The 24,749-nt window shown below is 28.5% G+C and overlaps 2 protein-coding genes across 5 annotated transcripts in view; both read left to right on the forward strand.

Moving 5' to 3' along the window:
- Positions 1-7,721, forward strand: part of LOC107448751 (uncharacterized) — a 33,198-nt gene extending 25,477 nt beyond the window's left edge. For both annotated transcript variants that reach the window (XM_087151249.1, XM_087151248.1), the window contains exons 4-5: positions 2,266-3,801; positions 6,651-7,721. In XM_087151249.1, the coding sequence (XP_087007375.1) occupies positions 2,266-3,801; positions 6,651-6,781 (1,667 nt within the window). In that variant the 3' untranslated portion in view covers positions 6,782-7,721. The remainder of the gene's footprint in view (positions 1-2,265; positions 3,802-6,650) is intronic.
- Positions 7,722-9,267: 1,546 nt separating this feature from the next.
- On the forward strand, positions 9,268-23,925 carry LOC107448760 (monocarboxylate transporter 12). Of its 3 annotated transcripts, XM_087150447.1 has the most exons (6): positions 9,293-9,417; positions 15,743-15,952; positions 17,042-17,250; positions 19,050-19,193; positions 21,692-22,807; positions 23,730-23,925. In XM_087150447.1, exons 3-6 carry the CDS (start codon positions 17,058-17,060, stop codon positions 23,867-23,869), a joined length of 1,593 nt encoding a protein of 530 aa, XP_087006573.1. In that variant the 5' UTR covers positions 9,293-9,417; positions 15,743-15,952; positions 17,042-17,057; the 3' UTR covers positions 23,870-23,925. The 3 variants fall into 3 exon arrangements, with proteins under 3 accessions (XP_087006572.1, XP_087006573.1, XP_087006574.1); XM_087150446.1 differs by lacking the exon at positions 15,743-15,952 and having other exon boundaries at positions 9,268-9,417; XM_087150448.1 differs by lacking the exon at positions 17,042-17,250 and having other exon boundaries at positions 9,303-9,417.
- Positions 23,926-24,749: the final 824 nt, after the last annotated feature.

Raw genomic sequence — 24,749 nt, forward strand, 5'->3', positions numbered from 1 at the left:
CTAAACAAATATTTAAAATACCAGTTGACATCGGAGCTTCAGATGAAGCAATGGTCAGGAGGGCAGTCCTAGAATCTAATAGGCCCTTGAAAATTTTTAATTTGACATTGTAATTATGACAAGGCGATTTGAATTGCCGAGATCTCCGCATCATAAGCTGCTTTTTATATCTTCCAACAGGAGTGTAAAATAAGAATAGCCTATAAGAGAATCCAGAACAAACGTTAATATAGTCAGTCGCCATCGAGCCACCTGTAAACACGTGCGTGCAGCCATTCATTATCTGGGTACAGTTCATGGATAGTCTCTAAATCTGCAGCTTTTAGTATTAAGTTATTAATTAATTTCTTAGGAACCTCATTTGACAAATTTGTTCTAAGTACGTACTTTCTTCCTTCACTCTGACAATGTGACTTGATGAGATTATCGTTTTTCCAGGTCAATCCTAGTTGTTCCTTTGTTTCGATAAATCTTTGAAGGAAACAATTTTAGATTTTAAAATTCTGAGTAGATGATGACAAAGGATTATTCCAAAAGGGAAGACAATCTAGTAGTCTTACAAACTTTTCCCATAAAATTAGTGCCTTATCTTCCATAACTGATTTAATGTTCAAATGTAGGGTGAATATCAAAAGCGCATCAATCGGGATTTTTTTAACAGCTCCCGTAATATGCAGAAGGGCTTGGTTTTGGAATGTTTTTAGGGAACCAACAACCTTTTTGCTTGCTGACACCTGAGGTTCGGAACAGTAAGTGAGAAGTGGCAAAATATAGGAATTAAAAGTCAAGTCCAGGGTAATTCTACAGCTTCCCCACTTAGAGCCAGCAATTCTTTTTATTAAAGTAAGCCTCTTAGTTTTCAATATGTCTCCAACTTGCTCTTTCCACGTCAGTCAGAAATAACACCCAGATAAGAGAAGTAGTTGGTCTGAAGAACAGAGAAGTTTTGGTAAAGTTCAGCTTGATCGGTTGATCCGTGAGGTATGATATACAGTTTACGCTAAATTTATTTTCATATCATTGACATGATACCAATCAATTAATTTAATTAGAGCCTGATTAAAGGTAGTTTAGTTTGTTTTTTTGGGATTTTCGATCCAGACAACCAAATTGTTGTATAAAGTAGACATTTGACATTCATAATCTTCAGCAGCTCAAGAATAAGATCCTATATATATTCCATGTTAAAAAGTAAAGAACTAGTGACGGCGCCCGGAAGTTGTCCAGTTTTTAGGTTATTATAAAGCGAGAAGTTAATTTTTGAAGTGTAGTTTACATATACACTGCCAAAGAAAAATTCTGAACCATTGAAACATATTCGATTGAATACCAATGTTATACATCTTCAAAAAATGATTTCCTTGCAAACTATGTCATATTTAGATTTTAGATCTATGAAGTCAGCTAAAATTGTGTGTTTTTGTCCAACGCATCATTTACCATCTTTCTGAGAGGAGCAACATGTTGGTTGGTTGATCTAAACTGCCTAAGGCCTTCTTGTAAGCAACCATATGAAAATCGTTTATTCTTCTCTTTGCCAAGAAATCTGCTCTTTCATTTCTCTGAAGACCATATTGTGATTTTACCCAATGCATGGCAACTTCTTTTTCGTTTAGAGTAAAGATGTTTAGTAACTGGCAACATTTAAAAACATCAACAGATTCAGATAACAAATATCTTCAAGGATCGCTTTAGAGTCATATTATAATTCTATTATTATAATTAGCATTATTTATTTTTAAATTTTATTTAATGATTTTAGCATTCAAGTTACTCGAACTGCCACTATATAGAGAGGGGTTCTAAAACATAGGGGAATTTCATTGTTTCAAGGGGAAATAGAGCTTAAGTATTTTGTACACTTTCAAATCAACTTAATTAAGCAACATAGGGGACATCCTGTTCTCATTATCTTAATTAATTTTTTTAAATTCTCTTAAAGTACTTTGTAAAAAAAATATTTTTTAATAATATTGTACGAAAATAAAGAACGTGTTTTCATTTTTTCATGTTTCATTTTTTAAAAGAAAAAAACGTCCATGTTGAGTAAGAATAAATTCCATTTAAGAAATATCAAGAGACGAATACAATTTTTTTTAAATATATTTGCTTTTAATTTATTTTAGAATTTAATACTTTTTCTGTTTTGATAAATATTTTTGTTAAAGTATATTTAGTTATTAAAAATAAGCTCTTTCCTAAAATAGTTAATAAAGATACAGATATGCTTATAATTAAAGTTACATAATTTGTATTTCGTTACAGGTATAGGTGCGACGGGAAGTAATACATTTCTTCCAACCATAGTAAAGAAATATTTCAACAAAAATATTAACTCAGCAAATGGAATCTCTCAAGCTGGATCGTGTTTGGGAGCAATTCTTGTTCCGCCCCTTGCTGTATTCCTTCTAGACAAATATGGTTTACCTGGGACGTTTTTAATTATATCAGCACTTATGTTTCATTCGGTACCAATCAGCATGCTCATCCAAAAAGCAGGTTTAGTACAAGATAAAATCATTGAGAACATAAGGAGGAACAATGAGCTTGTCCACCAAGAGAAGTTACGTGAAAAAAATGAAAATTCTCCGCTTGACTCGAATAATAGTACTTCGGAGAAAATATCTATAAACAATAAAACATCCTTTTCTGACTCAACTAACAAAATGACAGAGATGAGAGTAAACAATCAGAAATCTCTTCCTGATTCAGAGGATATTAATGTATCAGAGCAGCTTTCTATAAACAATCATAAACCTCTTCCAGATTCTGCTGTTACAATATCAGAGCCGTCTAGAAGATTAGAACTTGAAAAGGGAAAGTTAGAAAACACCATTACAGTTTTTAAAGGTACCGAAGCTGATAATGAAACTAATGATTACGATCTAAGTAAAGAACAACCCGATGGTATTAAAGATAATGATAGTTTAGATACTTCTAAACTCTATCTACAGTCTCGCGTGTACAATCATTCAGCTTTTGGAAAAAGTTGCCCAAGTATCAACAATCAAGGCAATGCGAATCGTGAGACTAATAAATTAAACCATGGCGCTGAAATCTCAAACACATTAGAAATAAATGAAACTGTTATGCAGCCTCAAGATTGCAGCGGTGATTCTGATGGCAACGATGCTATCAAAACAAGCATTCCTTCAGAAATGAAGATGGTTTCGTACATACATTCCGATTTAGTAAATAATCCAAAACTACCTGATATGACACAAAATAAACAAATGATTACAACTTGCGTGGTTGCACCGATTGAGAATAGTCCAGAAGTGTCAGCGATTTCAAACAGATCACACAATCCAAAGCCACACAAAAAAAGTAAATTTGCTTTTTTTAAAGTGTTTCTGAACCTCCCCTTTTTAATTATAATGTTTTGCACTGGTATACATAATTATGTGACAGTTCTAGTGACGACGACAATGATTGATTACTCACGAGACAAAGGAATACCAAGATATAATGAAGTCTATTTTTTAATGATGCATCCATTTGTTGAAATCATTGGCCGTGTCAGCTTCGGTTGGGTGACAGACTTAGGGTATTTAACATTATCTAATTACTCGGTAATATGTTTTAGTCTTATGGGTCTTACATGTAGTTGTATTTTGTGGTCTGCAGACTTTTGGGTGATGATGTTGGGAGCATTGACTTTTGCTATATCGTGTGGTGCGCTGACTGCTATATTTCCAGGCATGGTATTTAGTTGTGTTCCCGAGGAGATGCAGTCGATGGCTATAGCTTCAAGATATGTATTAAGTGGACCTCTAATCTTCACAGCTTCACCATTAATAGGTAAAATCGTTCCATATAGCAATAATGAAATTTTAAGATTTTAATATTTATTAATATTTTTATTTAGTATATACTTGACAAGAGAAAACACGCGTTTTTTTTTATTTATCTTATTGGATGAGGCAAATCATGAGATTTTTTTATTAAACATAGAAGCGCAGTTTCCGATTAGCAGATTAGTTCTCGTTATTATAAAAGTAAGGTAATCATTTTGATCTATTTAAAAAACATTACCTTTTTACTTATTTATTAATGAAGATATATGATTTTGCTTTACTATTAAATTATTTATTTCATAAAGCAGAGTTTGCCAGGTTAATTGCATTGCTTTAATGCTGTGATTTTTTTTAAAAAGACATCGTCATATTTTTAAGATGTAAAATTCTTCATCAAATGAAAATAATAGAGATGAGTCTTCGTCAAATAAGTCCATATAAGTAAATAATTCTTCGTCAAATGAGAATAATAGAGATGAGTCTTCGTCAAATAAGTCTATATAAGTAAATAATTCTTCGTCAAATGAGAATAATAGAGATGTAGCAAGCATTATTTTTCGATTTTTTTTTTGCTGTTGAAAATATTACACTAATACAATTCTTTTGTAACGGCATTTTCAGAAAGGTGTTTTAATATTTTAAAATAGACTATCTGAGTTTAGATGTACAGTAAAACCTGTTTTTGTGCAGTGGATAGGGACCGCATAAAAGAAATCGTACAAAAAAAATATTCGAAAATTTTATGACTTTTACATATAAAAACGACTTTGTACGATATACAACCTAAAACTTTTTTTATGCGGCGCATAGGGACCTCATAAAAAAAAGTCGGACTCAGAAAATACATCAATGGTTCATGAAATAGATATGAGAATGCTTTCTATTAAATTAAATAAGACCCAAAGAAATTGTAAAATTATTTAATTCTTCATTGTACGTATACATGGAGAAGTTTTCAAATTATACATTAAATAGTTTGCTGTTACTCGTCGTAATCCAAAACGCGCATCTTCTTGGAATGAATTGGTTGAAAATCGCTTTCGTCGCTTGATTTCAATTGATTTGTTTTTTGGTACTGTAAAGTCAGTGATCAGATAAAATAAAATAAAAATCATAAAAACTACATATAAATGGAAACAAAAGTAATTAATTCATTTACCTTTAATCTCACTATAAAATGAATCCTTAATCACATGAATCGTGTATAAAACTCTGAATACGAAGCGTATAGTATTTGAGATACGCGCAGACGAGAATTTACAAAATAAAAATAACGGTTTAATTTTAAAATACTATGTATTTTAACAGAGCAGGCGATTTTTTACTGATTTACTTCAACTTTTTTAGCATAGAATAAATTTTAAACAGAAGAGAAAATGGAGTTGACGATAATAAATGAACTAATGAAAGTAAATAAACAGAGCATCACGAAGTTCAGATACATCGATGTCAAGGAGACCACGTAATCAGAGTTCGTCCACAACATGTATATGCACATTGATGGGAAACATTAAACTGGTGCTAACACCGCTAAGATTCATATACCGCGTAAAAATAAATCGCACAAAAAAAAATCGCTCAAAAAATAAAATCGCACAAAACCAATCGCACAAAAATAAAATCGCATAAAAAAGGACCGCACAAAAACAGGTTTCACTGTATAAGTTTATTGCTTTAAATTAAAAAAAAAGTTCTTAGTTTTAAAAGATGTCAAGTCCTATTCCTTCTAATATAGTTGAGCGAAACCTTGATCTCCTACCTTTTTTTAAAGGTATTCAAGTGTCAAAAAAATTTTTTTAAATATAAACAACGAGAAAAATCGATTCAAATACTTTTCAAGGAATGCGAGACACTGAAGAAAAAAAATAAATGTCCTTCATTTATTTTAAGGATGAGAATATGTGTAGTGTCTGCGTCGTAATATCGTAAGGATTTCACATTACCTACAATACTTAGGAAAAACTTATATGGTGAACCAAATTTTAAAATAACAGTAAAATTAGCCAATGATGTAATATGCTGACTGCATAATATAAAATTAACCCATGTCCAAACTAGAATTTAAAAGCCAGTTGGAAAAATACGTAGAATAGTTTTTTACTAACAATATTTGAACCACACATATTATTCAAAAACTTAATAGAAATTTTAAATAATTATCAGGTAAATATATTTTAACACCTGCGTACTTGCAACTCGAGCAAAAGGGAAATGCCTAACCATGTGATTTAAATCAAATTTAATTAGATACCTGCAATTGAAATCACGTGTGTATGTCGAACCTGAATAGCTTATTAATCTACGAATGCCACAATTGACCTACGATGACGTCACTTGCAGGCATCCAATAAATTTTCTTGGTTGAGACTAATAATACAAATTCAGGGCCGGATTAAGCGCACGCGGGGCCCTAGACCATTCAAATTTTGGGGGCCCTTAGATGAATTTTTTTTCTCGTATATTTTTTATTTATATAATAATACTTATAAATATTAACTAAAATAAGTAATAAAAAAATGTGATTAACATTATGTAAAAAAAATTATTGTATTTTAATAATATATATTTGAAATTGATTTTTTTTAAAAATCATTGTTCTTCTTATTTTTTTTTAAATATATTTTCAAAAACTCCATTTCAAGGGGGCCCCTAATCATTGGGGGCCACAGGCCATGGCCTAGTCTGACTTAATGGGTAATCCAGCACAGTACAAATTTAATTAAATTAAATTTAATACAAACATGATAATCTTTATTTGTATCAAAACTTTCTGTAAACATAGTATTAAAATACTTATCGTTATTCTCATGTTGAAAAATTAAGTCATATAAATAATACTTTATTGTTTTTCAGGGTTTTTCAGAGAAACTCATGGATCATATGATGGATTTTACATCTTGTTAATAGCTTTGTGCATATTGTGCGCAGTTGCAATGCCTTTGTTGCACAGATTTTCCCAACGTGGCATAAAAGTAGAGACATGAGGCTGATTTTGAAACTACAGAACATGTAATAAAAATATTCGAACATACTATTTTTACTAGGTGATAATGATCAAAGACTTATACGTGAACTCTAAAATGGTGTACTGATTTTTTTCCAAAGTCAGACCATTCTTGGAAACCACGTTTTTCCCCTAATAATAGTAATTTAATAAAAATATTTCGAAGATTTTATTGAAAAGAGTAAGAGATGCACAGTTTTCCTTTTAAAGTGATGAAGACATTGTTCATATACTAAACCAATAAACAAACAGTAAGAATATTTTTTTAATTACAGTCCCTGGCCAAATTACTAGACACACTATTAGATTCTATGTAAAATCTTAGTTATCAAGTGATACTATACAGCTTTATTGTTTTTACGCGACTGTAAATGGTTTGCACTTGCTGAAGTTCGTGTATCAATTGTTTAAATTAGACGATAAATTATATACATATGGAATATTTATTATATCAGGTATTATATTAATATATTATAATAATTAGATCAAATTATTAGACTCAGTGTGGGATTTTAATAATTACATGTTTTGCACGAGTTTATATGCAATACTTATATATTTAAACATACATCTAATGGGTTTTTATTCAAGAGATTTTTCATATACTTGCGATTTCTATTTATTTTTAACTTATTTCATTACCATGTTAACCAATTGATACACGAAAGTAAACAAGTGCTAACCGTTTTCAGTAGCGTAAAAAGAATAAAGCTGTATAGTATCACCTGATAATTAAGATTTTACAGAGAATCTTATATTGCGTCGAATAATTTGGCTGGTATTTAATTTCATGATAATATCTGTATGATACTGTATTATTTTATTTATTGACTCAAACCATTGCACGCATTGTTTTTATTTAATGCAACGACATTTTCTTTAAATCTATGAAATAAAGTATTTAGAATGATTTGCTTTAATTCTGTGTCATTTACAAATCTTTTATTTTTTTAAATACTTATGCTTTCAGACATTCGCATAGTTTTGTTAAAATTTCCATTGCATTAAAACAAAAAAGACTGTTATAAATATTTAAAAAAAATAGTTTTAAAATATAAGTCAAAGATTTCGTCATACAATGTATTCTGCAGAAGTGAGTTAACTATCAGGTTGCAAAAGATACTAGTTCATTCCTTCTATTTTGATCAATCTATTTTTGTTAAGAATACTATTTATACCCTTTTAATTTTTTCAAGGTAACTAAAAAATTATACAAGAATTGGTTATTTAAATCAAAAGGTTCCTGATTTTTTTACAATGTAGAATAAAAAAAGAAAAACCCTTAATTAATCATAATTTAAGATTAGCCAATTTAGGAATTCAAAAAAATACTCGTTTTAACACGCCAAAAATATATTAAATACACCAAAAATACGGAGTTTAAGCCATCATAATACACATCAAAACATGATTTTATATGAGATGAGAGAATTTTTTTTTATTTAATTACAGCAGAATGTTTTTTAAATATTTGAACAAAATTGGTCACATAATACCTGAGAAATCAAATTTTAAATACATGATTTTTTAAAATTTGATTTCTCACGGACAATTCGATCAAAAATCATAATTGTGTGTAGAAACGTTTCGATTACCGAACAAAGAATAAAATTACCATTTAGTAAAAAATAAGGTAAACAAATGGCAAAATACGCAAGAAAACAAATTCAACTTTCGACATTCTTTCCAATTTTTTAAACTTTCTACCACACTCCCGGTCAAACTATTGGGGCTATATTTCCGAAAATTTAGAAATCCAAGTATATAGAAAAAAGACATGTTTATTCATCGAAAGTACGATTTAGTGTCTGATTTTGTAACTTAAAATACCGTTTGAGGTAATTATTCAGTATATTTGATCACATCCCCATCGAACCATTAAGATTGAGTCTTAGTGCGAGAAAATTCAATCATTAGATCAAAAGTTATTAAAGATGTTCTGTTTCTTTCTTTTTTTTTCCTTTGAGCACTGTACATTCTGTTTTCATTCTAAATAAATAAAATGAATTTTGAAAGAATTACGTGTCTATGAAAGCTCATTTAACACTAATTTTATCCAAAAACGAGTATTTCTAATTTATATAACGTACTATTTTTAGGATGTATATTTTATGTATGCACTATTAACTCATTATAATCACTAGTGTACATTGCCAAACTATGCTTATATGAAAAGGACTTTTAAAAAAATAATTTAGCAATGGCATTCCTATTTAAAACAAATACAGTGCAATACCAAATACAAATATTCTATTATTTTAAAGTTGAAATACACCTTAACCTTCAAGCAGACATTTATGATATTTGCCAGCTAGAAATATAATCTTCCCAACTCTCACGTGGTAATTAAGTTGAGAAAGCCCTTTCCATATGTTTATTAATCATTCGTTAAAAAAATGTAGAAAAAAATAAAATGCTACAAAAAAAGTAACAACTAGAGGTCACTAAAAAAAGACGTATTTTGTAGTCCTTTTCCTATTTGTATGGCGCTAAAAAGCGGCTGAGCAATTGAAACTAGTTATATAAAATGTATGTTATTTTTAAACAGATTTGATGATGATTTGTGTTTAACAAAAATTTAATCAGCATATTTAATTCAAATTGTTTTCGAACAGGGTAAGTTATTTTTCTGTAAATTAGGTTTTAGTTATTTTGCTTGTTATATTAGTAATGAAAACAGGAAATCACTAAGATAAGAACAACAATCATGTTCATAATCAATAGAATGAAAAATCATGTTCAATATCATGTTATGTTCATAGTCAATAGAATGAAAAAATAAAAATCTGTTTCATATTTTACTTTTTTTCATAATGATTAATAAAACTTATTCATTTAAAATACTTTATCAATCGTTTTAATTTAATATTCAAAAACACGACTAAGTTTGTGACTTAGACTAAGTTTTTGACTATTTAAATAAGACTTATCAGAATTTTATGAAAGCTATTTATTCAAACAATAATAGTTTTTATAAGAAATGTTAAATTTTCGACTTTCAGCTTACAAAGCAATAAATATGGAGTAAATTCTAAGAAGTAAACTATGTATTTACTGTCGTTAACTAATATTAACTAATAGTGTTGGATCTAATTTATTTACATTTGCCGTTAAAAGACAAAATATATTATAGAAAAATAAAAACGCGTGTATGGAATTAAATAATCAGAGGGTTATGATAAGACACAAATGTTGGAGATCTATTTTGAGTGATGGCAATCTAACTTAATCACATCTGAACTGAAGATAAAACAAATTCTCAAAACATTATGTATCTTGATATCTTGATCTTTTTTCCATCTTTGCAATAAATTACCAGTGGTCTGGACAACAACAACAAAAAATTCACTAGTGCAGTATCTTATAATTGATTATCTCAGTTTCAAAGTCTTCAGTTAAAATAAAATAAAACATGAAAATATGCTATTTTTAGAGCACAACTTTTTTTTAATTTCGACACAGCATCAAACCCAGCCATGACTAGTTGATACGAATTCATCATCCTGCTCACACCGACCACGGTGGGAACGTAAAATATCCTCAGTGATAAACAGATCATGGGTTAAAATCTCCTTAGAGTTAGGCTAACCCAGTGTTTCCCAAACTTATGACTTTTGTGCACCCTTTCTAAATTTTTCGTAACACTGTGTACCAGTAATAAGAAAATGAATGTATTTTTTACTATAAAAAAATTGCACAAAAGTTAAAAATCTCAACTGGCTGTTGACACCATTAATTATTAACTGCTAACTCTGCAAATTAAATTTGGTTCAAATACCATAAATTTTGAAATTTGAAACTAGAAAGGAAAAAGACAGTTAGTTTTTAAAAAAATGTAAAACAGATGATGGTGAAAAATCATTAAATTTTTTAAATCTAAGTGAGAAGGAGAAAATAGTCAAGGTCTGTGTATATACTGATATAAGATTCAATACTTAGAAATGACAGATTCAAATGCAAAAATACTGATTTAAAAATTAGTATTTAGCAAATATAGAAAGTTGTAAATTACAAAAAAATGGGCAACTTATTTAACAGGTTCATATTATTGCATTTGAAGTTTTAACTCTCATTTATAAGGAGCTAAACTCATCTTTCTAAGAGCTTTTATTTACACTGCTAACTCAGTTTAGCTTAATTTCTCGTGTTTAGGAAAATTATAAATTGATACATTGAGGTCGATTGCCTACATTGTGCCGTTTCTTAAAATCAACTTTGTCGCTCATAACATCATTGTTACCTGAACATTTTATGAGCTTACAAATACTGTTACTATACTTGTATAGTACAACTTATGCTACTTATTCACTTAATCTACTTATTCACTTAATAACAGATATTTTGAGGATAATATGATTTACGGAGCAGGTGTTATGAGCTAGTCAACAAGCTTCCTAAATCGTACTACTTGTAGACTTTGCTAAAATAACTTTTAGTACTTACTGCAAAAATATTTTTAACAAAAAAATAATGTAGGTAGCTGAATGACTACATTTTATTATTAAAATATTTCAAATATAATTATCAGTGATCTGTCTCTGATAAAAATTTAAATCTAAAAAGTGGTACCTCTATAAGAACATATTGTTGGAAACCTTTATTATACAATTTTATAAAATGCACTCATTATAATAAAAAAAATTCAATATTTTAGGAGTAAAAGTAATTTTATATTTTTTTTCTAAATCTACCAATACAAGACTTTTTTAAATATTCATATTTCATGATAAGAAATATGAATTTGTCTGAATTTTTTTTTATGGTAATTCAATATTCAAAAAGATATAACTATATTATAATATATCAATTAAAGTACTTAAAGCCGTTAGCTTCAATACGGGTGTGATAAATTTTTTTTTTAAATTTAATTTCATATTAATTTTTAAACATCATACTTATTTTCTCTAACATCTGAAGTTTGATTAAAGGATTTTACATATTGTCAGGTGAAAAAAGTGGAAATATTGCAATAAAATCAGCGAATTATTATTTTTAGCTAATTTTTAAAAGTGTACTCTCTTAAAATGAACGAGTGAAAATAGCTCAACTTAAGTGCTATTTAACTCTTTCATCTAGAAAAAACCGGCCTTCTCATCTTGAGTTAAAATCACTCAAGTGAAAGAGTTATATGGAAATAGCTCAATTTGAGTGAAAAAAATTTCACTCAAACTGGAGTTATTTTCACTCGAGCTTGAGTGATTTTCAGTATTACCTGAGTGGATCGTTTTCACTCAAACCTGAGTGATTTTAACTCGTGTTTGAGTGATTTTCAGTATTTCAGTTTGTAAATTGCAGTCAAAATTTTTATTATTAATATACAAAATTTTTGTTTTTAGTGGTGCCATCTATCCTAAGCGATAGAAAATACTATAGTTTTTGTTTAAAAAATTTCCTTTTGAGTGGAAGGCCTTAGACAGGAATTTTTTTATATCATAACTTTTGTTGAATTTAAATATCGAATTAGATAGTATAGTACTTGTGAAAGTTTTCGCTGTGAGCATATCAACTCTGTGATTCGAACTCGCTTCCCGTCTGTTGTGAGCACCAATTAACCCTCTCGGCTACAGTCCTGTGTCAAGACTGCTACAAAGAACTAATTACTTTCATGAGCTGGGTCTTGTTGGCGAGGATAAAGCTTTTATTTGTTAAATCAAATAAGGTGAAAACACAGTTAAAAAAAATTTTCAGAGTTAGCAGTTTGAATAGCAGCATTTTATGGTTATCCAATTGTTTTGATTGTATACGGTAAGACAACAATTAAATGAATTATTACTTAAGAGTTTTTTTTTAGGAAAAATTCCTAACCACTGTAGATTTGAGTTTTTTTTTTCCTTCTCCTATGTTTTGTCATTTATCTTTTAAGTTTAATTTTTAAAAGTAAGGAGCTCTGAACGAATTTTTAAAGTAAGCAGTTTAATAAATATTATGCTCATTTAGGTTCAACTGAAAATACTATGAGTTATTTTTTCTCGAACAAGTTTATTCGTTTAATTTATAAAGCTTTATTTTCAAGCAATAAAAAAGGTATATTGTTTTAAATTGCCTAAATTTTTTTAAGCCAAATTTCTGAAACTAAGTGAAATTAATAAATTTTTGAAAAAGACGTTTGAAGCTAAAAATCTGGATTAAATACCCTTTTTCAAACTCAATTTTGCAAACTCTTTTGATATAAATTTGTTTAAAATCCAAACTATATATTTGTTTTGATTAGAAAAAAATAAGTATAATTTTTGTTCTGCAATAATCCTAGCTTAGTATGAATTCGAATAAAAAAATTAACTAATTAACATTAACTACTTGACTTTACTTTAATATTGTTTTTACCATAAACTTTGCTCAAACATAGTTTTCTTAAGTCAAAAAGAAATAAATAATAGAAATTAATAAAAACGACATTTTTATTAAAATTACTAAAATACAGAAATATTTAAATACCTAATTTTAGGCATATTTTAAACTAATTAAATTGTATCGCTTCTGAATTATAAATAATTACAATTAAATCAAGTATGTATTTTATGAATTTCAACTATTATGAATATAGATATTGTATGTTATTTCCGTTATCAATACATATGTTTTGAATTTTTACCAAATTGTAAGAAATTAATGTATAATCAAAAAGAAAAAAAAGGAAAAACATTATAAAAATTTAATATACCAGCCAGGAAAGCAAGATTGAAGACATCAAACTCTTTCAATTTTACAACAATGCGAAATAAATACAGTTTTTCTGCAAATTCATCAGAAAGTATACTTCTGAAACAATGACTGCATAATTTCTTCAAATTTACTGCAGAATGACAACGGATTTAAAGTTTCAGTTTTTTCTAAATTTATGATTTTAAAGTGACCTCACTTAAGCTACAGTAATTTTGTAGACAATAGCTAAAAGGTTTTTCGAAATAAATTACTGAGAAATTACTTCGCATTAACTGCAAAATAACTGCAGTGTTTTTACAGTTAAGATTGCACTACAGAAAACTTGCAGTTAACTCTAAAAAAACTACGAAATTACTTCAGTTCTGTAAAAAAACTGCAATTTATTTTCAGCTGGGTATAGGTATATATATTCAAATTAAACTATGTCTTATAATAAACATTATTTTTAATTCTGCTCATATTTTTTTACTATTAATCTATAACTGTTGTAAAATTCTCATTTATTTGCATTTTCAAGAACTTTAATTAGCATTGAACTTTTAATTAAATATTAATTCTGCATTTTCAATTTGGCCTCGAAAATTGAACTTGTAGAAAAGTGGTAAGAACTTTTATGCTAGCAACAAAGGGAAAATAGTTTGTATAAAGTGATAAATACTTTATGAGATACGAAGATAGTATTAATTCTGAATTCCAATTATATAAAAGATAAAAACAGGATTAAAACGGAAAAATTCAAAATACTGCTTGATTTTTTTAAATATAATATTTTCCACTTTTTCTTTGAATGATATATTTATAATAAAATGCATTGAACATCTGAAGATTCTGATTTGAATGAATGGATGTTGCAAATGTGAACTTTCATAAATTAAAGACAGTCAACTTTATTAATAGAAAGCAATTTAAATAACAGCAGTTATACTGCTATGTATGTCTGTATGAACAATAATTTCGTAAATATCTTTTATAAAAGAAGTATAGAATGATATGAAAATAATTATCCAGAAACGTTTTGTACCAAAATTATACATAAAAAAAAAACTAAAACATGGATATAAATTTATTATATTAAAATAAAATGTTAAAACTTTAATATGGAATCTGAAAAAATTCTAGAACTCTTATCAGATGTAATATATTCCCACATGCTTTGACAAAGATTCTAACATGGAATCCGATTTTTTTAATATTCCATAATCATCCACATTTAACTCTTTCAATTTTAAAAAAATTTTTTGACAAATAATTTAAATGAATAGTATTTTATTAAAAAACGCTGAAAAACAGCTAATTTAAATGGAATGTATATATAACACATTCAAAATAAAAGTATTTTCAAAATTAAAGCAACAAGGTATATCTACTTACTAAAAAGTAAAATAGCGTCTTCTTCAGAAATACCGCTGTGAACTAAAAGTTGTTTTAATTCTTCTTAATTCAAAATATTAAATGACATATTCTCCAGAAAAAAAAATTAAACGTAAAATAAAAACGAAGACATAATCTATTTAGATCATAGAACATAACAATTTTATTTAGATTTATTATTGTTTGCTTTTTAAAATAAAGCGATAGAAATTCCAGCTTATATTTCGCACGCAATTAAATATTAAATAAATCACTCAAGTTTGAGCTAAAAGCACTCAAATATTGCTTAATAAATACCACTCAAGTTTGAGTAAACGCAAGGTAAGAATTTCGCTCAAATAAGAATGTGTTTCACTGAAGTTGAGTCAAAAAAATTTAACTCTTTTTTGAGTAGGGGAAATAACTCTTTCATTTTAAGAGAGTAAAAACAATAGGTTAAAGAAACTGACACAGAATTTGTTCTTTCACAAAAGGTATCTTTAAAAAATAGCATAACATTTCATTTTGGAGAAATTACTAGTCATTTTATTATTTGGAATTTAGTATGAAATTCCTTTTTTTGTTAAATATACTTTTATAATGAAATATATCAAAAATTTATTGCTGTTCTTTTCCGGCAGTGAAATCAATGAAATATAAAACTAAGTGAATCAATTCTCGTAACAAAAATACTTAAATGAAATATGCTTTTTTTTAAAATTTAAATAAAAAAAAATGTGCTTTATTAAAAAAATAAAACGCATTTAAGAATAATTAAGGAACATTTCATAAAATTTTAATGCCTTTCCTGTCCTATAAAATTTCTGAAACCAGAACGCTTCATGTTAGACACACAATTTAAATATTGAAAAGAAATTGTGCATTTTAATGTGTGTCAATCAAATCCATTAATGTAAACAATTTACAGGTTCTTTTTGAAAATCAATGAAGATCATTGGCTACGAAAGCTATACCAGTTGGTTCGTGACAGCGTCTTGCTCTGTCATATTTTGCCTCATCGGAGCTCCATATCGCATCGCTGGACTGTTGTTTGTTTTAATCGCAGAATATTACGAGACAAATCGAGAAATAGCTTCCATACCTATTCTTCTGTTCTTGTTAATTCGATGTTTGGGAGGTAAAAGCAAACTTTTTGTAGTTAAAAAAAAGTTAACATAATAGAGTGATTAGAGGTGAGGAGATCTGCCGTGCTTTACTGTGGTCTTTTTCAAAACATTTCCTTCAATATTAATGCAATTTTTTCCCTCCCGCATAATTTCCGAAAACAGAACTGGTTAAAAAACCAGAAGTATTATGTTATGTATAAAGTTTAAAAAAAAACATATATAGGAGAGAATGTTGTACCTACTAGTAAGAAATTCTTCATTCAGAATACGCAGTTATAATATTTTCATTATTTTTTTATTTTTAATAATTATTATTTTTTTATAATCAGTCCTTATAATATTTTATACCGCGACCATCTGATGTCTTCTGGACAACTTCAAATGATCCAGACCTTTGCAAAAGGACCTTTTTTTAATTTCTGGGTTATTTTTTTCCTCACCAATTTCATTTTTAAATAAAACGCTCTAATACTTTCCTTGAAAAGTACAACTGAAGACGATAAATTTCGAATTATAATTCACAAGATAGAATGTCGAATTTTCTTAAGGAAAAGTGACCTTTTTTGGCTAAACCAAGCAAAATTAAAAAAGTGTGCTTCGGTTCAGAACTGAACCCTTATGCTTGCAAAAGGCGCTTCTGGACTCCAGTTAGCTTATAAAACAGATGTAATTCCTTTTGCGCATGACATTTTAATGCTTTTGATAAATTTATAGATTTTGAATTATTAACATAAAATGTCATTTGAAATAACGTTTATGAATCAATTGATAAATATTATTTTAAACAAGCTTTTTGAAAATTTTATTAAAAACAAACCTAAATTACAAAGAAATCCACCTTCAATCAACTTTCAAAATTAGAAAACAAGAATTAAAAATTAGTACTATCCAAGTCATAGCCGACAAACTTTCATGGTACACCTCATACGATAGTACAAGGCATAAAACCACGTAATACTTTCAACATTTTTTGTTTCTGAAGTACGTGATATTACATTCTGCATGAAATAAATGTGTCGAAATATCAAAGTACAACAATCTCCCCTAAATTATATGTTATAAATCATGTAATCAAATTCATTAATTGAAGCAATTTACAGGTTCTTTTGAAAATCAATGAAGATCATAGGGTACGAAAGCTATACCAGCTGGTTAGTGACAGCCTCTTTTTCTGTCATACTCTGCCTCAGCACAACTCCATATCGCATTGCTGGACTGTTGTTAGTCTTAATTACAGAACATTATGATACTAATCGAGAAACAGCTTCTTTACCTATTTTTCTGTTTTTGTTGATTTCATGTTTAGGAGGTAATAATACTTTTTGTTCTTAAGAGAAAAGTTGCCTTAATAATCGTTTCTATGAAAAAAAAAGAGAGTTATGAGAATATGATGATAAGCCTCTGTTCAAAAGAAACGCCACTGGGAAATTTTTCTACAAGTTCAAACTTGCTTTTTGATAAATTTTTACATGATTGCTAATTACTACATTAATGCATGTAAGCTAACTCAACTATATTTTCTTACAGTCCATGATATTTCGGTCACGTTACTTCGGTCCTAAAATTTCGGTTCCGCCGTTTCGGACCTGTTGCCATTTCGCTCACTTCCCAATTCAGCCCCATTTCTAATTCGATTCGTCGATTTTAATATTGACACTCCAGCGCATTGCCGGCCAAGTGACAGAGCGGTCAGCGTGCCCAACTGTGAAGCCAATGGTTGTGGGTTCGAATCCGGCACAGGGTATGAATCTTCCGAGGTGAAGAACGAAAGTTAGTGCCTGCCGTAGAAAAGAAAACATTCCATCGCATTTCTAATTATTTACATAACGGTGGCTATATTTCAATGACTCTAAACATATTTTTTTAGTTTATTAAATTATTTATTTACAGTAACAGAAAATCAGGAATTTTAAATCGTTAAGAAGTATTTAAAAATTATTAAGTGAGGGAAATAGATTTGTTTTTAACTCTTTTATTCTCATCCGAAAAACGTATGAAGTCCAAAAATAGACATTTAATATGTGAGCAAAACTTCGCTTAACTTTTTTTTCTCGAAAAAAAGTACAATTTAAAGTGTGTATGTTTGAATATGCTGTACAGTTAATGTTTTTGAATGAATTTTAAATGGTGGATATCGCACAATTATGTAGAGGCTATAAATCTGAGAATGCAAAACGAGCTTCAACGTGGCTCATCCAACAATATGGAAGTTCATTAAGGACATTAAAAAAGCCTATAAAAACTTTACAAATACTTTAACATAAAAAACGATGGAAATTTATATTAAAAAAAGATTAGAAAATTTTGAAATCTAGATTTTCAATAAAAAAAAAAACTTATGACAATCGAACACTGTCTATATTAACGAGGGAATGAAACTCACTGCTTGAACATACTGAAAAAAATACCAGACAACTGGCAAGAAAAATGAAATAAACGGTAATTTTTACTTTCAGCAGAACAATGATGATAACGGCGTACATTATTAGGCTAGGGTTGTTTTACAATGTGACAAATCAGCTTCGTACCCCTTCCCAGTCATCAGACTTAAACCCTATAAGGCATCTAGGGGCACTTATATACTATAACGGAAAATCAAAGAACGTAAAATTAAATTAAAATAAATGCTTCAATCTTTTACGGAATCATGAGGGGGGGGGAATTGTGCAGCGAAGCAAAATGTAAGGTAAAACAAAAGGAGTGATAAAAATTTCGCAAAAAAAACAACATTTCAAATAAAAATAACTTTTAAAGTTCATAGATAATCATGGCCCTTTCATAGAAAATTTCAAGCTGCATTCCTGTGGCATGTAGAGCGCTCGTATAATATAAGCTGCCTACAAGTTTATTACTTAATAACTCTCTAACTAATTATTGAATGCTAATTTTTTTTATTCCGTTTTACTCCGTGTGGAACTTTTAACGCACCCTTGTAGTTTCAAGTTTCTAAGTCTTTCATATATATATATATATATATATATTTGCGCAAAATCTAAACAAAATGTAACGTTAACTTGAACACCCAAAACAGCGGTGGTAATATTACGATTCTTTGATGCAGAAAGATATTAAAACTATTTCTGAACTTATCAATTTCATTTTTTTCAGGTCCTGTATTTGGTGTTGTAGGGGAAACGTTTGGTTTGGAACTAGTTACTATTGTTGGTTGTGTGCTAGCAGCTATTGGTTTTGGAACATGTTTTTTCGCTTCAAATATTGTTGGAATGAGTTTACTATTGGGAATTGTTTTTGGTTAGGAAAAATTTCTTTTCTATAATAATGTATTGATACCTATACAAGTTGTTCCGGTAATTAGTACTGTTAATGTATATTTCTAGAGTTTCCGTAAACGATAAAACAAAAAATCTATGCTAATTTACGATATCACATTAATATTTAAGTGAGAAATAAGAAAGTAAATCTAATTCCAAATTTTTATCAATCTTTACTGATTTTTGAAAGAGCAGAGAAGGGATTAAAAACAGTTTATTTGTCTTGTAGGAATGGAATGCATTTATATGTATATATACTAGGGGGCTAAGCTCCCTGCACGCTACCCCTCACCGACCCCGATGATTGCTTCGCAATAATCGCTTTTTCTTAGCAGAAAACAATTTTTCTATTAAAATTTTAAAATTATTCACTTAACATGTATGTACTAAAAGTAATTCTGTTTGCTTACGCTTGCGCTTCTACTTCCCAAGTTCAAATATTACTATCAATTAGTATTATAAACATTTGGATCTCTTGGTGAACAGAAGTGATTTTTCATGATGAAGTAGTCATTTTTTAAAGTAACATTTATATTCTTATATACTGTTCAAACAAATTTGATGAGTTCACAGCCATAATTTAAATTTTTCGCTAATAATAACAGTACTTGAAAATACCTTTAAATTAGTGATACAAAAATATGTAAAGGAAAACAATACCTCTATATTATATATATATATATATAAAATAAATTAACATGAAAAACATGAATAAAATAAAAAACTAAATTGTAGAGAAACAAGAATGGTAAAAGCAAATAGTCGTTATCAAGACACATCTATTGCTATAAATGCGATATTTCTGAATAAAGAATAATTATCCTAAGATAAAAATTATTCTTTATATGTGTCGATATCGCAAAAACCCTTATGTTGTAAAAATCATGAAATAAAAGAAAAAATGTAAAAAGAAATCAAACTTACCGGCGTGAATTAAAACGCGGTTTAGGTTAAAAAGTACAATAATAAAACAGTGAACAAAAATCGCGAAGATGTAAAATATTGGAAGTTGTGCTTATAGCTTGAATCGAACAAAACAAAATTAAAAAATATATATATATTTGATCGAAGAAGAAGAAAAAAATTTTTAAGTAAAATATTAGTGCTGCCATCTATGAGAAAAAATTAGTAGAAATGTAATAAAATTGAAATAATAATAAAAATGTTTAACGGATTGATTAAATTAGCGGACTAAATAAAAAAAAAAATTTAAAAAAAATCATTCATAGGGAAATTAATTTAAAAGTCAGTCTGTACAATTGGATAGAAAGCCGTTTATAGACTTTATCCTTCATTCATAATCCTAACATAATTTTACAGAATACACATATCCATCTTTCATAGGGTGACTTATTTAAAAATCAGAGCCTGCATACAGGAATAGAAAACCGTTTATAGGTTTAATCCTTCATTCATACAACCTTACATAATTTTAAAGTGTACACGTATCACCTGCATTCATTTGGGGTGCTTCTTTACGAACCAGAGCCCATTCCACTTATACAAAAATAATAAGTAAATAAATAAATAAACTGTTTATTATACTGGACAATTAAAATTAAATTAATTTTAAGAGGCTACAAATATTAAAAAGTAACTAAAAAATATTTAACTAACCCAGTATAAAAGGTAATACATCCAAACTATTCCGTCCAGTGGCTTTAGGAATAGTTTATCATAGTTAGTTCCTACCTTGAAAAAATCAGAGCTCATTCTTAAAACAGAAAAATTAAATAAAAATTAAAAATTAATGAACCAGGTTCTTTAAGATATTTTTAAAATAGAATTTAAGAAATGAACTAGGAAAGTGGCTATTAATTGAATCGTTTATATATATATCAGTATCTAATAAAAACTCGTAATAGTTAGAATTATTCCTGTAAAATCTATGAATTTGATTGGCAATAATATTAGAAAAAACCTTATTGGTTAAGTTAGAGTTAAAATCAATGCATTTTTTAACTGGAAATTTAAAATCATTTCTTTTGTCAAAAAGTTTAAATGTAATATTTTTATCTGCATTAATATTAAGAGTCAAATCTAAAAAATTTGCTGAAGAATTACTATTATTTGTTTTATTAAGAATTAATTCATTTGGATAAACACGTTTTGCTAGAATATCGAAATCATTAAAATTAATAACTAATAGATCATCAATGAATCTGAGAAAGAGAGAATTAATTGGAAGATTAACATGTGATTTTACAAATATATATATATATATATATATATATATATATATATATATATATATATATAATATATATATATATATATATATATATATATATATATATATATATATATATATATATATATATATATATATATATATATATCTGTACGACAATACCTTAATTATTATGTTTCGTTTCATATTTATATATCTTTAAAATTATTATTAATTTATTACGAATTTATTCAGCATAAAGTATTATTGTGTATATTTACACGAACAAACTTTGTACTTCTTTGTAGGAGTTGGACTGGCATTCAGTACTGCACTTGCCCCAAATATTATCAAAAAGCATTTTACAAGAAATTTCACCACGGCTAATGGCATCGCCCATGCTGGATCATGCGTAGGAGCACTTTTTATTCCACCACTAGCAACCTTTTTAATAGATTTATACGGAGTTTCAGGTGCATTTTTAATTTTATCAGGTATCATGCTAAATTCTATTCCTGTTGGAATTTATATACACTTAGCTGGTGCTTTGCAACATAATCTAATTAAACATCAAGCTAATGAAAACACACAACTTAATTACGATGTAGGAGATTATGAAAAAAAGCTTAAAATCAACAATCAAGCAAATTCAAGTAACATCAAATATGAGGAAGACACAGAAACTGATGTAACTGAAGGCCAAAAGGAGGCCCATACTGCAGCATCCTTAAACCACAAACTTAGCGAAGGAAATTTAAAAAACCTTGCAACATATGAAACCAAAACAGAATCTGCCACAAAATATGCAGTTAACCTTGAATTCCAAACTCAAAATAAAGAGGATAATAGAAGTCTGAGTACGGTCTCGGAGGAAAAAGAAAACGTGAGAAAAACCTCTATCGTTATGCCTAGTTTGCCTCTAACATCGATTTTAAAAGATAAACAAAAGAAAAATCTATATGGCTTCAGTGTCTTTAAGGAGTTATCATTTTTAATGATGATGCTAAATATAGGATTGGCGACTTATGTTACAACATTATTTTGGACAACTATGATAGATTATTCTAGAGACAAAGGCATTTCAAGAGACTTGGAGATTTATTTCCTAATGCTACAGCCATTCGTTGACTTGATTGGTCGAGCTTGTTTTGGTTGGGTGACTGATCTTGGCTATTTAACATTGTCAAATTATGCAATACTGTGCTACGGTCAAATGGCTCTTTCAATGTTTTTTATAATGTGGACATCTCGTTTTGGCATAATGATGGCAGGAGCATGTTGGTATGCACTAGCTTCAGGTGCAATCACGACTGTTTACCCGGGAATGATTTTTAAGTGTGTTGATAAAGATCACCAAACGATGGCAATTGCATCCAGATATTTGTTATATGGAGCTTTAGTTTTAACGTCATCCCCTCTCATAGGTAATTTTAATAATTTCTTTCAAAGTCTGTAACACATAAGAATATATCGCTTATGGGCTGCAATAGTGGCACAACTCAAAAAACACGAGTTTTGGACCAAGAACAGTGAAAATATGAAAATACACATTCTTTTAAACGCAATACCAGCACAACTCATAATTCAACTTGAAGGTAATCTTCGTTTAAGCAAACTAAAGCGTTTCTTATGCATTTTCTTTAGCAATGAAAACCTTAAACCCACTTATCTCAAAACATGATTTTTTGAGTTGTGCCGCTATTGCAGCCCATGAGCGAAATGTATGTTTCTACTTCTAGCTCTAAATTTTAGTAGGTAATTGGTTGAACACAAATCAAATCTCTTATAAAACCCGATAATTAGAATCAGGCCTGTACAAACCCGACTAACTTCAATCTTCTTTAAGGTTTTCGTTTAATAAAATTTTGTGTTCAAGTATATCTGACCTGGAAAGATGTAGTTTATGGTATTTCTAACTTTAGCACCATTGAGCATCCCTAATCAAATCCTATGACATCAGCAAAGGACTTTTATTATTGTCGAAAACCCACTGAAGATCTTAAAGGGCTTTTCTCCTTTCCATTGCTGCAAAAATTTCTTGAATGCGAGTTAGTCAATGCATTTAAACAAAAAAATTAAAGAGTAGAAAAATTAAGCGTGAACAATCCTTACGTATGTAAAATGACAAAGATTTGTTTAATTGAGATAGAAAACAAAATGAGCCTAAAATCAAATAAGCTGAAATTTCAGAAGTTATTTTCGTAATTTAAATTCAAATGAAAATAGAGAAATAATTTTATTTTAGAAGATATGTAATGCAGAACTGAAACATTAAAAAAAGTTCAGAAGTAATATTAAACCATTATGTATCCTAAAAAAATTATTTCTATGTTTATTTATTTTCAGGTTACTTCAGAGAAACTTTAGGATCATATGATGGACTCTATTGTTTGTTCATATTTTTATGCATTGTGTGTGCTGCAATTATTCCTCTGATGTTTAGGCTCACCAAACATGCTAGAACAACCATTGCAAATGGTTCATAATTGAATACTGCACAACGACGTTCATTTTTTCTTTCAATTAAATTTTATTTAAAAGTGTTCACGGTGTTCTGTTTGAGCTCACTATTTTTTTAAAGCAGTCACTTCTTATTAACCTTGAAAGTTGTGTAAAATTTTAGTTTCTTGTTACCTTAGGATAATTTTTAAGTTTACTCCAAATCCACCCGCTGGTTTCCTTGGAAATATTCGTTAGTATGTAACACAGAAATATATACCTGTGTGGTTCACTGTTAGCACAAGAAGATTTTGGCGGTCAATGTCTAAGAAAATAACCTTACTTCAAAGATTTTGATCTTCTATTGAAAAAGCCCACTGCAAGTATTTAAGTAATAATAGCCAGAGTGGAGGTGGTAGAACACAAAATAATGGTTAGTGAATTTTCACAAAAAGTATTTCGCTTATAAATAAATATGTTTTTTTCTCTTTTTTTAATTTCAGAGTCGTACAGACGTAAAACATACATTAATTACATGTATTAAAAATTATACAGCAGACAAATATTGTATGACTAGAATGCTGTGAGACAATTTTAAAACTCGTAAGGATGAAAAGTTTAGTATCCCGTGTACCGGGAGCAATATTTAACAACAGTAGTTTTTAACTATAAAGGGCAAGCCTAGAGTTGTATGAAATCCTAGTTTTGGTTAATTAACATATTTACAGTTAATTACATACAACAGTATTGAAAAGTAATAAATTCTAAAGAAGTTTAGTACTTGTTTCATGAGAACAAAAAATATTTAACTACAAAAAGAATTTAAGAAACAAGTACATTTACTTAATTAATTGTATTGATTTTTAATACAATAGTAATATTTAATATATTTTTAAATGCTTTTTTTAGTTTACATCTACGAAATAT

The sequence above is a fragment of the Parasteatoda tepidariorum genome, chromosome 9, assembly GCF_982258835.1.
Source record: "Parasteatoda tepidariorum strain Cologne lab strain chromosome 9, Ptep-v5.0, whole genome shotgun sequence".
In the NCBI taxonomy this organism is placed as follows: Eukaryota; Metazoa; Arthropoda; class Arachnida; order Araneae; family Theridiidae; genus Parasteatoda; species Parasteatoda tepidariorum.

Coding starts and splice junctions, on each gene's coding strand:
- LOC107448760 (XM_087150446.1), top strand. CDS start 17,058: ATGAAGATCATAGGGTACGAAAGCTATACCAGCTGGTTAGTGACAGCC. Junction 17,251..19,049: donor GTTGATTTCATGTTTAGGAG/GTAATAATACTT, acceptor CATTTTTTTCAG/GTCCTGTATTTGGTGTTGTA. Junction 22,808..23,729: donor AACGTCATCCCCTCTCATAG/GTAATTTTAATA, acceptor ATTTATTTTCAG/GTTACTTCAGAGAAACTTTA.